This window comes from Manacus vitellinus, unplaced genomic scaffold (assembly GCF_001715985.3).
Source record: "Manacus vitellinus isolate BGI_N305 unplaced genomic scaffold, ASM171598v3 scaffold_24_pilon, whole genome shotgun sequence".
Taxonomy (NCBI): domain Eukaryota; kingdom Metazoa; phylum Chordata; class Aves; order Passeriformes; family Pipridae; genus Manacus; species Manacus vitellinus.
The window spans coordinates 10309109-10323202 of NW_021939798.1; the positions used below are offsets into that span (position 1 = coordinate 10309109).

A 14094-nucleotide genomic window follows, 5' to 3' on the forward strand; every position below is an offset into this window, starting at 1 on the left:
GCTTTTCCAGCAGCTGCTACACAGCTGGAATCAGGATGGAATGTGTTGGGCTTTTACAAAACATCTTTCCAGTGGATCTGCATTCAAAACAGGGAGGTGAGGAAATCAGATAAGCCAGGAAATCCAAATGAGCTGGAAGGGTGTATGGCCACACGATAACTCAACCAGTTAAATTAATTTGACTGTCCTGGAATTTCAACAGCTTGAGAACTGTGCATCTAATTTGCAGAGCTGACCCAAACAAGAGCTGTCTGGTTGTTGCTTAACAAAAGTCTGTAGCTCTGCTGCAGCTGCTGATTTACTCATTTTCAAGAAATGAGCTCATTTAGGAGAGTGTTTTCCAGCATCACTTCCCATTGGGCAACAAGTGGGAAATGGGGAAGGCTCCTCGTGACTGCAAAAAGCCCTTCTGAGATGCACTTCACTAAAAAATAGCACGTTTCTGACCATGCCCACAGTGTGCTGGCAGCACCCAGCCCTGGGGAGCCCTGGCATGACTGCACATCAGCTACAGAAAAGGCTTTTCAACATAAAAATAACACCTGCTCCAAAGTGTTTCTTGGGGTTTCCCATCCTGGGCACTGGGAATGGCTCTGCTGCTGGACCCCAGTCCAAGGCAAACCCTCAGGGCTTCACTGAAAAGCAGCAGGAGAACACACAAAATACCATTAATTAAATCCCCAAGCAGATGCTCCATAGGATTTCTGAGAAGGGGACTGAGGACCATCCTTTATATCTGCCAGGAGTGGAAGGGCTGGGAATGGAGCCAGACCCTTCCAGAGGGACATACCAAGCTGTGAATTGCAGGAAAAGGGAACAGTGAGAGCTCCGGGAAACCCTTATCAAAGAGAAATTCTGCATGTTAAATTAGGGACTTTCTGAAGGTCTCTTAAAGGTAGCATTATAAGGGAATGAATTAATTTTACAGCTTTTTTTAAAAAAAAAAATACATGGCACACTGCCCCTACACACCATGCAAGACAAACAAGTATGAAATTCTGGGAACTGTCACCAAAATGAGATTAGATTTCTTTGGGGTTATTTTCCTCTCCAGTGATGGGTCTGGAGAGCACAAACCTCTTTCAGTTTGCTACACCCTTCACTGATCCACGGGGCTGGAGGTGACCTCCTCCTCCTCTTCCTCCTCCTCAGCAGGGTCACTCTGGGGAGCCAGCATCCCAGAGGACATCCAAGGAGCAGACAGTGTCCTCCATCCCTGCAGACCACGTTTCCATGTCCCACCTTCAGCCAAACCTCCCTGTTACCCCAGAGCCAGCACCCACTCACCCACCCAGCGAGCTCGCCCGGGGCACAGCTCCAACCAGAAAAATGAACTATTTTTTGTTCAGTGGGGTTAATTTTCCAGTGGCTGGAGGTGATTCATCCCTGCAGATGCAGGACGTGCCGTGCCAGGAGCTCACAGCTGCCGGGGGGGCACTTCCAGCCCCAAGTTGGGCTGAATCAATCCGGCTGCAAAGCGGGAGACAACCGCGGGAGGTCGAATCCCAAGTGTTGCAATCCTGAAAAATTCCCCAAGTTCAGCTAAGAATACACAGTCTGCCCTCCCAGCCAAGCCAAGCTCTGGGGCCCCCCATGCTCTGCCTGAGCCCACTCACCTGAAGCCCAAGAACAGCCAAAAGCTTTTGAAAACAACCCCTTTGTTTCTGGCAAAACACACACATGACAGAAAGCCGAGCGTTTAACAATCCAACCCATCTTTATTTTGCTAGTACTTTCTGCAGGGAAAGTACCTTTACAAGTACAGCCAAGTGGTAAAAGAAAGGCAAGTGTATAAAATGAACTGCACGTGGTTCAACACCAGGAGGAGCATCACAAACGTGGCACCTTTAGGCCCAACACCTTCTGCTTCTGCTACCAAAGTTCTGGATGTTGGCTATGCAATAGACTTCACTCACTATACAGAGATATTTTTAAATAAGGACTTTTCTCAGGAGTGTAAACAAAACTCAAGACACATGAAATTCTCCATAGAAAAATACAACCTTGTAACAACACCACAAAGTAAACGTGTTTTTCCAAGCTTTGGATGCATCAGCTACTATCTCACAACAACCCTGCAAGATAACTAAAACCATCACACCTGGGAATGGTGACCCAAACGGGGTGGATTTGCCCCAAATCCAGCTGCCTTGGCTCCAGTTTATCTCCTACAGCACACGCTGTGTGTGTTGTACACCTGGGACTTGGCATGTCACTGATAACAGCTGAACAAAGGGACTCAAAAGCACAGCAGCAAAGCTCTTGTGTTTCCAGGGGATTCTCTGGTTTAATTTTGCACGTGTTTCCCCCCTGTCCTGGCAATTACAGACATTGTGTGACGCTTTGAAACACTTCTGACACAACACACTAGGATGACAGTGATGTTTGGGGGTGGCATCTTACCCCCCACTGACACACGATGTCACCATGCCAAAAAGATCCCACCCAAACGCACAGTCACTTAAATGAGCCAAAAATCTTTGTCCATTTAGCTGCACAAATACAGTGCCACCATCCCCTGGGTTCCTCCAGGATAAACAACAGCACCAAACCGAGCTCATCTGGCTGCTAAGCCAAGTTTTCATACGATCCATTTGAAAAGTTAGATAATATGGAACTATCTGAAACAGGATGTTGTCACCCAGACAGTACAGAACTATTTTACAGGCTATTAACTCTAAGTCAAAGAATAAAAAGAAAAGAAGACACCAAGGTTCACAGGTCACACTGGGCTTCCATAAGTTCACGTGACAAGAACGTGCTGTGCACTGATGGACTGATGTGACACTTGGCTGACAGACACACCACTTACAAAGTAAGAAATGTGGGACTTGGAGAAGACACACTGAACTTGTACCTACCTACATGGGAAAGTACCACCAGACAAAATCCTGGGTCCCACCTTTGCTCCAAATAAAGGAAAATGCTCAGGCTGGGAGCAATGGGCTGGGGGGCCCAGGGGCTAAATAAACAAAACACCCGAATTTGGGGCATTTTCTTCTCTGACAGGGAAGATTCACCCCTAGAAGGTTCCACTGGAGCTGCAGTTCAGAGGTTGGTGCTTTAATGCCACCCTTTACCTCTGTTTCACTTCCAGGGCTCACCAAAACAGGCAGAAACACAGGCTGTGGTTGCCTGGGGAAGAAATGGCATGTCCAAGCTTTCTGCAGTGCTCGGGCTGGTTTTTAACCACAAAACCAAAGCTGCACATTCATATGCAATGCACAGGCACAAAAGAAGAGGAAGCAAAGTGGTACATAAAGAGCTCACATCTCCCTACAGTGGACTAAGAAACTAATCAAAACAGGTTTTGGCTCAACACAATGATAAACCATTATCAGACACGTCACACACATTATTGCCTGATAATTACAAACAGCTGAGACAACTCCACCTTAACCCAGTTTTTTGAGTTTTCACAAGAAAAACAAAAGATCTTTTCTAACTTTACTTTGAATAAACATAAATGATATGACTTATGAAGCCAGCATCTCAATATAAACACATCTCTGTACCTGTTCATTGCAGAGCACAAACTGGGAGCAACCTTTAATTTCACCTTATAAAACTAAAAAAAAAAAAAAAATGATATCTTCGTGTAGAAAAACCAAAAAAATATTTTCAACATACATCTGTCATCTCTTAGGCTGAAGGATCACCTATCCTACTCCTCTCAGTGCTTCTGTGCAAACCAAAAGGCACCATTCCTGCGGGTGAGGCTGTGAATTGGGATCATTTGAGCTTGGTTTTCACAAAGGTCAGTGACAAATTGCCAGGCCAGGACGAAGCAAGTGTCCCTGTGTTACTGACTGCTATCCCAATAGAGAGGGATTAGGAAACACTGGTACGTGTACTTACGAATCCACTGGCAAGGGGAATGAAAACATCTCCAAAGGACTGTGTCTGAGAGCAGCTGGCAGGACACATGTTGTTACACCCAAGGAAAGAATCAGGCTGTTTTTAATGAACACAAGGAATACTCACATCTCTGCAAATCCCGTGACTTACACAGTTATGTCTTTGTACTTTCCCCAGGCGGGGGAAGGAACAGATCCCCTCTGTGCACCCCCTGCCACCCCCAGTGCATGCAGGACAAACACCAGTGCCACCCACAACGGCAGCAGGGCTCAGCCACAGCTGCCAACCTGCAGGAGAAATGAATGGAAGTGCCAAGAAGTGCCATGTTATGCCTGTAAAATGAACATTTTCACGTTGGTCGGACGCCAAGCCCAGCTCGTGGTGGAATTCAGGACCCTCTCTGCAGTGATGCAGTTACTCTGGAGTGGGTTTTTTGGGAATTCAGGACCCTCTCTGCAGTGATGCAGTTACTCTGGAGTGGGTTTTTTTGGGAATTCAGGACCCTCTCTGCAGTGATGCAGTTACTCTGGAGTGGGTTTTTTGGGAATTCAGGACCCTCTCTGCAGTGATGCAGTTACTCTGGAGTGGTTTTCCCCCCTCTCTTCTAAGCATAAGCAGGGATGGATGAGCTGGTGGAGGAGCAGGACCTTGCAGGGCTGTGTCTGCAGGGCACCTTGTGGGACAGGCAGCAGTGCCCAGCTGAGGGTACAGGGCACAGCAGGACCCTGTGAACCAGCCCCACAGGGAAGGATGCTCCAGTGGCACCTGGCTTTGCTCAGATGCAGGGTCTCCTTTAAGACAGCCCAACCTCTGGCACCCACCAGGCATGGGAGGGCTGAGGGAAGGCAGGTGGGAGCTCCTGCACCAGCCACCAACACCAGGAGACGACCAGTGTCCTCTTGCCCAACACAGACCAGGGAACAGCGAGGGGAGGAGGAATTCCAGGTCAGCTGGGGACGCTCACACCGCAACTGTGGCGTTATTCCTAAGGCCAGGATGGTGGGACACGCTCAGGGCTTCCAAACACAGTTCTCCCTGTCCTTCCCAGCTCCAGTGTTTTCCAGGCACGTGCCCCAGCGTGTGTGTAGAGGATCACTGCTGGCACCACCAGCAGCTTCTGAGCAGATCTGGACACGAGGAGCTCAGAAGATGACTCGGTCCTCCTGCGTCCTCTCCCACCACAACGTGCTGTTCAGGGTGCCAAAGCTGCTGTCCTCCTCCTCCTGCTCTTTAGCAAGCTCCACAAACACCTGGAACACATGGAGAGGACATGGATACCCCGTGTGCTCCTTGTAAGATCATTCTCAGTCACAAATACAACTCATGCTAAAAACCTCAGGAGCATTGAAAGCATCGCTTCATCTCCAAGTTTTCAGTATTTTGGGAGGTTTCTCCTTGCTTGTACCCTCCCACCTCGTTTCTTTAGAAGCACAGTGAAAAGGAAATTGAACATTCTGAAGGACATTTATCAGCAGCAATAATTAATCAAGAATAAGCAATAACAAGCCTCAGCTTCACCCTCTTTTCAGCCATGAACAGCGACGCTCGACCTCGGAATAAATCAGAGCAGCTTTCCCATTAATGCCACAAATTTATTTTCCTCCAGTCACTGCAGTTGGCATCTTATTTTTAAAGGAGAAAATGGGAATAAAGAGGAGAGGGGGAACTGGCAATTCCTATTCACTTTGGAAAAAGGGGAACTCAGTTTCCCAAAAATACCCACACAGGCATCAGCAAAGTGGCCCCAGTGGCTTGAAAGCCAGGCATGGGGGATGAGCTGCCTGCACAGGGCCCTTCACCACAGAATCATGGAATGGTTTGGGTGGGAAGGGACCTTAAAGCTCATCCCATTCCACCCCCTGCCATGGGCAGGGACACCTTCCACTAGCCCAGGTTGCTCCAAGCCCCATCCAGCCTGGTCTTGGACACTTCCAGGGATGGGGCAGCCACAGCTTCTCTGGGCAACCTATGCCAGTGTCCCACTATCCTCATAGGGAAGAACTTCTTCCCAACATCCAATCTAACCCTGCCCTCTGTCTGACACCTTCACCTGGCAGGGTTTACTTCCACAAAATATCATTTAACATACCTGTTCCAGTGTTGCCTGAGAGAAGCTGTAGTCCTCGATGTTAAAGGTGTGTTTTACTGTGGAAAGAATTAATAAGAGCAGGTTTAGGGGTACTTCACTATCTCACACAACTGGATTTTAAGCTGGTACAAGTGCTTACTCGTGATTTCACAAGAAACAGAGTTAGGGACAACAATGATAAAAGAAAAGTAAATTAAATAAATGTGGAACAGAAATGGAGCAGCAACACTGCATGGCAAAAGTGTCACTTATAGGAGACAAAAGGATTTCTGTATGTGAACTGTGGCAAGTGCTTAATTACCTTCTTCCAGCTTGGAAAAAGAATGTGAAAGCGACTGTACATCTTCTTTAGGAATTTTATAGGTCAAAATAGAAGCAAAACTGGAACAAAGAGACAAAACTAATTTAGCTTCAAGCAAAATCATTCCAAGTAAAAATATTAATATCCAACTGAATGGATTTAAACCCATTCTCTGAGTGTTCCTTTGGGCATTTTGACTCATCATGATCATAAAGACAGGAGGAATGATGCAGCTCCAGTTGGTTTTTCACCTCAGAGATGCAGGTCCAGGTGCACTAGCTGAGATCCCCAGAGACTGTTCTATGACTTACATGCTCTTCAACTTTGATTCAACCATTCCTATTCTGCTTACTCATGGAAGATTCTCTGCCTGGAAGTCCCAGAGTTCTGAGGTTTTTTCCTTTGAAATGAGCTTAGAGGTCACAGCATCTCCTGGAACTTTGCACCACGCAGCAGCTCCCACAACTCAGATTCCAGGACAGGGAGCTGCTCTGCCCCACACATCTGCTGCTGAAAAGGGAACTTTCCCCCCTCCAGATCCCCCACATTTGAGGAACACTCCTTATATGATGCCTGCAGTGCACTTTTTGGAGAGACTCGTCAGCAGTCAGCCTCGGGTTCATACGGCAAAAGTTCAAAGAAAGCTGCTGGTGGAAAACCAACCAGCCCACCCTCAAACTCTGAGATGCCCCAGAGAACACTCAGGCTTTTCTAGGTAAGGGCCAGTGACTCTGCTTTTCCCCAGTTCCCAGAGGCCCTGACCAAGGAGGAAGTTGTCAGGCAACAGCTATGCAGAAATTGAGTTTTGCTTCCCCCGTGCCGAACATCTGCGCGGGCTCCCGGCCCTGCCCTGGCAGCCTGGGCTCTGCTGGCTCCCAAAACCCTTCCTCTTTTTTGCTGTGTGTAAATATTTACATTCCCTGCCCGGTGCCAAGTTGCTGCTGAGAAATCAGAGGCTTTTATTAACATAATTTTCTGCGTGTTTGTCAAACTTCACCTTTCCTGGCGGTTGGCGTTGGGGAAGATGTGCAAAATCTGGCTCTGCAGATACTCCACCTGCTGCACATCTGCTGTTTCTTTTAGTTTCATCTCCAAGAAGTATCCTCTGCCAAACTTACTCTTCAGGTGTTGGACAGTACCTATACATCTGGCAGTTGCAGAGAGAAAATACCAGTTGTACATGTTAGACCACACTCAAGGAGCAGCTGAACTTCAAACAGACCCTTCTGGCAGTTTAAGATTAATTTTGTTCTGGATTTAAGGTACAAAAAAATTGTCTATCTGTATTTTCAAAGGAATATATTTTGGCTGACAGCTGTCCTGTCCCCCCTGCCCCACGGGAGGCTCTGGTGGTACCTGAGCTGCCCAGACACCAGGATGGCCACACGGTCACACACAGCATCTGCCTCCTCCATGTAGTGGGTGGTCAGGATGGCTGCTCTCTCCTTGTTTTTGAAGGCTGCTCGAATTGCCCTCCTACAAAACACAGCCAAAAAACATCCTTGAACAAAACACTCGGCAGGTAACAGTAATTCCTGGGTTAGTAGGAAAAGAAGGCTGTGATGGTCCAACACAAACCCTCTATCTAGGGACTGATGCTATACTCCCACAGCAACAATTAACACCTGAATTTTCCAAAGATGACTCAAATCTGTACTCCTTGTATTATTTTAAGGATTTCTTTCAGCTTTCAAGCTTTTAATCCCCAAGCTGTTCTGGGGGAGGACACAGATACAGTGCACCTGGCACTGAGGTTGGGTTGATTCTCCCCCTCTTGTGAGACCCCACCCAGATCACTGTGTCCAACTCTGGGGCTCCCAACACAGGAGGATGTGGAGCTGCTGGAGCAAGTGAGGGGAGGCCATGGAGATGCTCTGAGGGCTGGATACCTCTGGTAGGAAGACAAGCTGGGAGAGCTGGGGGTGTTCACCTGGAGAAGAGAAGGTTCCAGGGAGACCTTAAAGCACCTTCCAGTGCCTAAAGGGGCTCCAAGAGAGCTGGAGAGGGACTTTGGACAAGGGCCTGGAGTGCCAGGACAAAAGGGAATGTTTTTAAACTGCCAGAGGGCAGGTTAGAGCAGATACTAGAAGAAATTCCTCCCTGGGAGGATGGGGAGGCCCTGGCACAGGTTGCCCAGAGAAGCTGTGGCTGCCCCATCCCTGGAAGTGTCCAAGGCCAGGTTGGACGGGGCTTGGAGCAACCTGGGCTAGTGGGAGATGTCCCTGCCCATGGCAGGGGGTGGAACTGGATGAGCTTTAAGGTCCCTTCCCACCCAAACCATTCTGGGATTCCCTGTCTATGGCTCTCCCTAGTGTTAACATGGATAATGCACACAAATTCAGGCATATTCCAAAGGAGGAAGCACCCTGTGGCCAGCCTGGCCCTGGGGGCACTCACCACATGTGCTGCTTGGCTTTGGGATCCATCCCAGTGGACGGCTCATCCAGCAGCGTGACCCGGGGGTTTCCCAGCATACTGAGGGCAAAGCAGAGCTGGTAGGGAGGCAAAGGGGCAGGGTGAGGACAGGGTGGTGCTGCTGACCCCGAGCACAGGCGCCCAAACAGCCCCCATACCTTGCGTTTCAGCCCCACACCCAACTTCTTCGTCGTCTTCTGCAGGTGATCCTTCAAATCCAGGGCGCTCGCGATGCTGCAGAAGGGGAAGGACCAGAGAAAGGGTGATGGTTCAGCTTCCCCCTCATCCCAGTGAGCAAACAGCCCCGTTTGAAAAGCTCAGTTACAAATATTTGTATAGAAAGTACAAAAAAAACAGCAGAGCAATATGCAGAATTGGAGGTGGGTGCTTCCGTACAAAAGCCACCTGACCCACGTCCTGGAGGAGCCTGTGGTGACAACCCAGAAACAGCTCCAAGCCTGGGACTCCCTGCCCTTGCAGCTTCTCCAAAGGTCATTGTCAGCACTTCCTAACTTTAAAAAAAATATATACAAAAATTAGAAATGCCAATTGAATTTTGTGTGGCTGAACCTGTATCTCCTCACCTAAATATTCACACTTGCTGAGTTTGCTGGAAAGATCCAATTCAACTTAAACGAAAAAAAAAAAAAGAAATTGCACTTGGGGTGAAGAATAAAACACCATAAAAGGGCCAAAACCCCTCCAGCAATAAACCTGAAAAAACCCTAAGAAAAATCCAGCTAAACCTCAAGGATTTCTAAAATGAACTACTCACCGTTTGACTACTTCCTTAACATCAGACTGACTCATTCCTTTGATAGCACCATAAATTTCAAAGTGCTCCTGCAGTGTAATATCTGGCCAGAGAGGGTTTGTCTGAGGACAGTACCCCACAAATTTCACAGAGTCATCTTCACTGCTCAGCCCCAAAGAATAATCTCCCATCAGAACCTGCAAGGAAAATGCACAGAACTCGCCCCAGAACATTACAGATTTCCAAACTGGTTTTGCACATTGCACTCAGGAATGCTCGAAATAACAATAATAATAAAATCTAAATAAAAGTTAATTTTTTATATAACTTGTAGCATGTAACATACTTGCCCACTGGTGGGTTCAATCTCCCCGACGAGCATATTAATTAACGTGCTTTTCCCAGCTCCGTTGGGTCCCAACAAACCCAGTATTTCTCCTAAAGAAAGGATGACACAAACCATTGCCCACAAGGTCAGATAAACGGATCCAAGGGTTGTTTTTGTACATAGAACAGCTCAGCAGCAAGTCACTGAACTCCAACCTTTTTTTACGCAGAGAGAAACATGTTTTGTTGCCACTTTCTTTATTTTTCTCCCCAGAAGAAATTCCTTCCTTTCATCAAACTCCTTGTGTAAGCTGCTGACCAGGATTGCTGGCATCTAGTAGGGGAGAGGGAAGTGGCTGCAGATCCCAGCAGCTCTGGGAAACCTCCAAATGTGGGGTTTGGGCAGTGCCTGGGGGTGTGCAGGACTTTACCTCCTCACTTTTGGGGCTGCTCAGGATCTCTTTGACTCTCAGTCTCTCTGCCCTCACATCTTCATCCTCGTTCTCCTCATGTGGCACATCTGGGAACTTCCAGGTTCTGGTTTTTGTAAAGCATTTTCTGAAGGGGAAGAACACAACACTGAGCTGAGGTTGGCTCAGGGCTTTGATGCTGAAAGTCATTTGTGTTTGCCAAGCCCAGGAGGGACAGATTCCTGCAGCTCATCTGAGAGCAGGAGGAGATGAAAGGGACTGTCACCGTGTCACCTTTGTGCTGAGCTATTTGTTGGTTATGGCATCTCTAGTCATGCAGTGGGAAAGGGTCAGTCCCCCTGTTTTCATATAGGGAACACGCTTACAAAATTCTGGATTTTGCACTGAAATAACTTAAAAATAAAAAAACCCCTATTTCTGCCCTTCTGTGCCTGAATTTCACACAACTGAAGCGAGGAAAACGAATTTTTCAGACACCTGGGATGGAATATAATGAAAGTTATTGTATTCCTTTCACTGCACACTCCGGTTTCACCACCAGCAGCGCCTTTAAAAGCAGTTTCTTTGCACTATTGCTTTAAAATAATAAAAAAAGGCTGTTTTAAGAGACACACCTGAAAAAGGGATCCTCTCTGACCGTCCTCCCTCCGTTCTTCAGCTCGAAGCACCTCAGCAGGAAGAGCCACACGACACACTGCAAATAGGGCTGAAGCAGACAAACACTGGTTACTGGGAGCACTGCCAGCCCTCCAGGGCTGGTGACCCCAAAGGTGACCCCACCAGCGTGATGAGGGACGAGAAGCTCCAGCTCTGCACCACCACAGAAGTGCTGGTGTTTCCAAGAATGTTAAATACATCACTAAACACATCTGAGGATGCACAATCAAAGTCTGCTCAGATTTAAGGGCAATTATTTGGGGGGTTTGGAGAGAGAAAGGATTGCCCCTGCTCTGGAGTACTTACTCCATCAGCACAGACTCCCATAATAATCAGAATTAATGCTGGCAGTGTTACTCAGGCCACTGAGGCAGCAGATGTTGAGCTTTACTGACTCTGCTCGTGCTGCAACAGGCTGCAGGAGCTGCAGGTTCAGCAGTGCTGAGCACTAGATCAAATCTTTACTAACAGAGATGTGAACAGAAGGGGCTGCCAGCAGGAGCCAGCAATTCCCTAGGGCAAATAAGGCAGATAATGGAATTGCCATGCTCACAGCCAGAACTGCCACCAGCAGCCGGTCCCACGGGTCGTAGTATCCCCCACTCTTCCGCTTGCCTTTCCAGGAGACCTGAAAATTCAGGAAAAAAACACACATAACCACCTACCAGAGGCTGTGTGTTTAATCTCCAGCAGCTATTTAAGTTATGGTGCTCAAGCACTTTCTGAGCTCTGCTCTGATTGCACGAGTCTGACACCGATAAAACTCCATCCAAATCCCGGGGGCTGCTCCTGGTTTCAAGCCACCAACTCCCAAAACCCCATCATGGGGTTTGCTCACTGAGAAACACATGGTTTTCCTTTGGATATCACGGAATCATGGAGTGGCTGGGTTGGAAGGCGCCCTAAAGATCATCTCATTCCCACCCCCTGCCATGGGCAGGGACACCTTCCACCAGCCCAGGTTGCTCCAAGCCCCGTCCAACCTGGCCTTGGACACTTCCAGGGATGGGGCAGCCACAGCTTCTCTGGGCAACCTGTGCCAGGGCCTCCCCATCCTCCCAGGGAGGAATTTCTTCCTAATATCTAATCTAAATCTATTCTCTTTCAATTTAAAAACATGGTCCCATATCCTATCTCTACACACTCTTGTAAAAAGTCCCTCTCCATCTTTCTTGTAGGTTCCCTTTGAGTACTGGAAAAAAATTTAATGGAAAACTTGCTGCTTTCCTCATTTTAAAACTGAAACACTTTGCTTAACAGGAAAAAAGTGGTTTTTTTCCCCAGCAATTGCTATTCTTCACATGCTAAATGGCTACAGATGACACATTAAAGATACCCACCCAATCCCAGCCAGCTACAAGTGCTCTGAAAAGGATCCCCTGTGCCCCCTTACCTTTATAAAACAAATCAGACAGCCAATAAGGGGATAAATAGGAATGAAGATGGAGAAGACATAATGCAGGATGGTGGTTACCACGTAATAGTCCAGAAAAAAGGCCACTTCAGTGACAACTGTGCAGAGCAAGGCTGTCTGTACAAAAGAAAAGGAAAAAAAGTCCATTTTCATCCAGTTCAGACTCTCTAAGCTAAGTTAACTAATTTGAGGCATATTTTTTAAAGCTTTTATCATTTAGGATGTGACAGGAAGACAGAGATGCTGGTAAATGTTTCACATTTCCTGTGCATTAAGGGCAGACAGTTAAATAAATTAACTGGGAAGCTGTTGTGGAGCTCACCAATCTTCCCTGTTATCCCAACTCAAGGTCAAGTTACTCACCACTGAAAATATAAATGACCAAAATTCTTTTGTGTTCTGGACTTTTCTAAAGGTGAAGGAGACCACGTAAGTGAAGAGCACAACTGAGGGGACGTAACCAATCAGGCAAAAAATCTGCAAACACAGGGAAGGTTTCTCAGGAATGTGAAGCAAGAATTTCTTGTTTAAGTATCAGCTGGAACGACTTTGGTGTGATACATAACTCTGAATTCATCTTTGTCACTTAATTTGATTTATTTTGCTGCCTTGGTAGTATATTATTAGAGACACAAATGCAAGAGTGTGAGGAGGGGCAGGAACCTCCCTCCTTTAAACTCTTCCCCATTTTTTTTATAACACAGGATCCCATAAATGCCGACTTCAAGATTCTGGCAAATAGTAAGAATTCTACCTTGGCATTTGTGTAGAAATTAAAACAAAGAGAGAGAACCAGCCCTGCAGCACATCCCAAACCTGATTATCTCAGAGCTTCTGGGAAAGCAGCAAGGAAAAGCTGATTCCTCTCAATTACAGCCAATCTCACAGGGAAGCCCGCTCTGAATATCAAAGACATGAAGTCTTGTGGTGGCTTCAGTTGAATCCCATGCTGCAGCTCACTGCAGAGATGGGCTGTGCTCAAAGTCACTGTGACCTTGTCATTAGCAGCGCGTTGATGCAAACAGAGCAATTATCAGTCACAGCAAAGAGCACAAAGCAGGCTGGGAAAACAGGGAAAAAAGGAAGGAGCATTTCCTTGGAAAAGCTGGTATTTTAAAGCTTTATTACTCCAGCTCTGAATGAAACTCCAAGATCTGAACAATTTTCCCCACAAAAAGTGTTTTGCCTTTGGTGCAGCCTCAGCACCGGCAGCTTTATTTGGGTGTTTTCCCCGTAAATCCACTGGAAAAATTCAGCTGAACCACCCAAGAAAAATAACCACTGGTAGAAAACAAGGTAACCAGGTTCTCCCTTCCCCACCACACTCACCACAGCCAGGAACTTGCCCACATAGAAATAAACCCCGTAGTGGAAGGCAAAGAGGCTCCCGATCATCAGGACGAGGATGGAGAAGAACAGCGGGAGGTCGACGACGGCTTGGCCCATCCAGTAAGCAGAGGGATAGAGCCCTGCAATCTTCAGCTGTGTGTAGGCCTTGATCTGCAACAGGAGAAGAAAACAGTGTTAATTGCACAGTAATTAAAATCAGTGCCATGTTAATCTGGCCCCGTGTTACTCAGTTACTGCCAATTTTAGCTTTTCCCAAACCTGCTCCACCCCAGGCAGCAAACAGCCATCCCATCCATGCTGCCTCTCAGGGCACTATTTTTAGACCCCCTTCAAGTCTTCCCCCCAAATCCCAAGATTTTTAGCTTCTTGTGTGTCTCTGGCTCAACACCTGGGAGGCACCTTATGGTTTTCCGCGTTGTCCATGGCAAAATAGGGCGGCATCCCGGTGATGATGATCCCCAGCAACACGGCTTCGAAATAGATCTCCATCCTGAAAAT

General features: G+C 47.3%; 1 protein-coding gene across 1 annotated transcript in view; it reads right to left on the reverse strand.

Annotated features, from left to right (window-relative positions):
- Window positions 1-4241: 4241 nt before the first annotated feature.
- ABCA5 (ATP binding cassette subfamily A member 5) overlaps window positions 4242-14094 on the reverse strand; it is a 33031-nt gene continuing 23178 nt past the window's right edge. The window contains exons 23-39 of the mRNA XM_029960102.1: window positions 13996-14094; window positions 13576-13746; window positions 12610-12723; window positions 12226-12363; window positions 11386-11460; window positions 10790-10881; window positions 10176-10302; window positions 9961-10078; window positions 9764-9855; window positions 9439-9614; window positions 8822-8897; window positions 8646-8740; window positions 7605-7724; window positions 7246-7395; window positions 6249-6328; window positions 5948-6003; window positions 4242-5108 (exon numbers count right to left, since the gene is read on the reverse strand). The exon at window positions 13996-14094 is cut by the window's right edge and continues 15 nt beyond it. Of these exons, the coding sequence (XP_029815962.1) occupies window positions 5001-5108; window positions 5948-6003; window positions 6249-6328; window positions 7246-7395; window positions 7605-7724; window positions 8646-8740; window positions 8822-8897; window positions 9439-9614; window positions 9764-9855; window positions 9961-10078; window positions 10176-10302; window positions 10790-10881; window positions 11386-11460; window positions 12226-12363; window positions 12610-12723; window positions 13576-13746; window positions 13996-14094 (1887 nt within the window). The 3' untranslated portion in view covers window positions 4242-5000. The remainder of the gene's footprint in view (window positions 5109-5947; window positions 6004-6248; window positions 6329-7245; window positions 7396-7604; window positions 7725-8645; window positions 8741-8821; window positions 8898-9438; window positions 9615-9763; window positions 9856-9960; window positions 10079-10175; window positions 10303-10789; window positions 10882-11385; window positions 11461-12225; window positions 12364-12609; window positions 12724-13575; window positions 13747-13995) is intronic.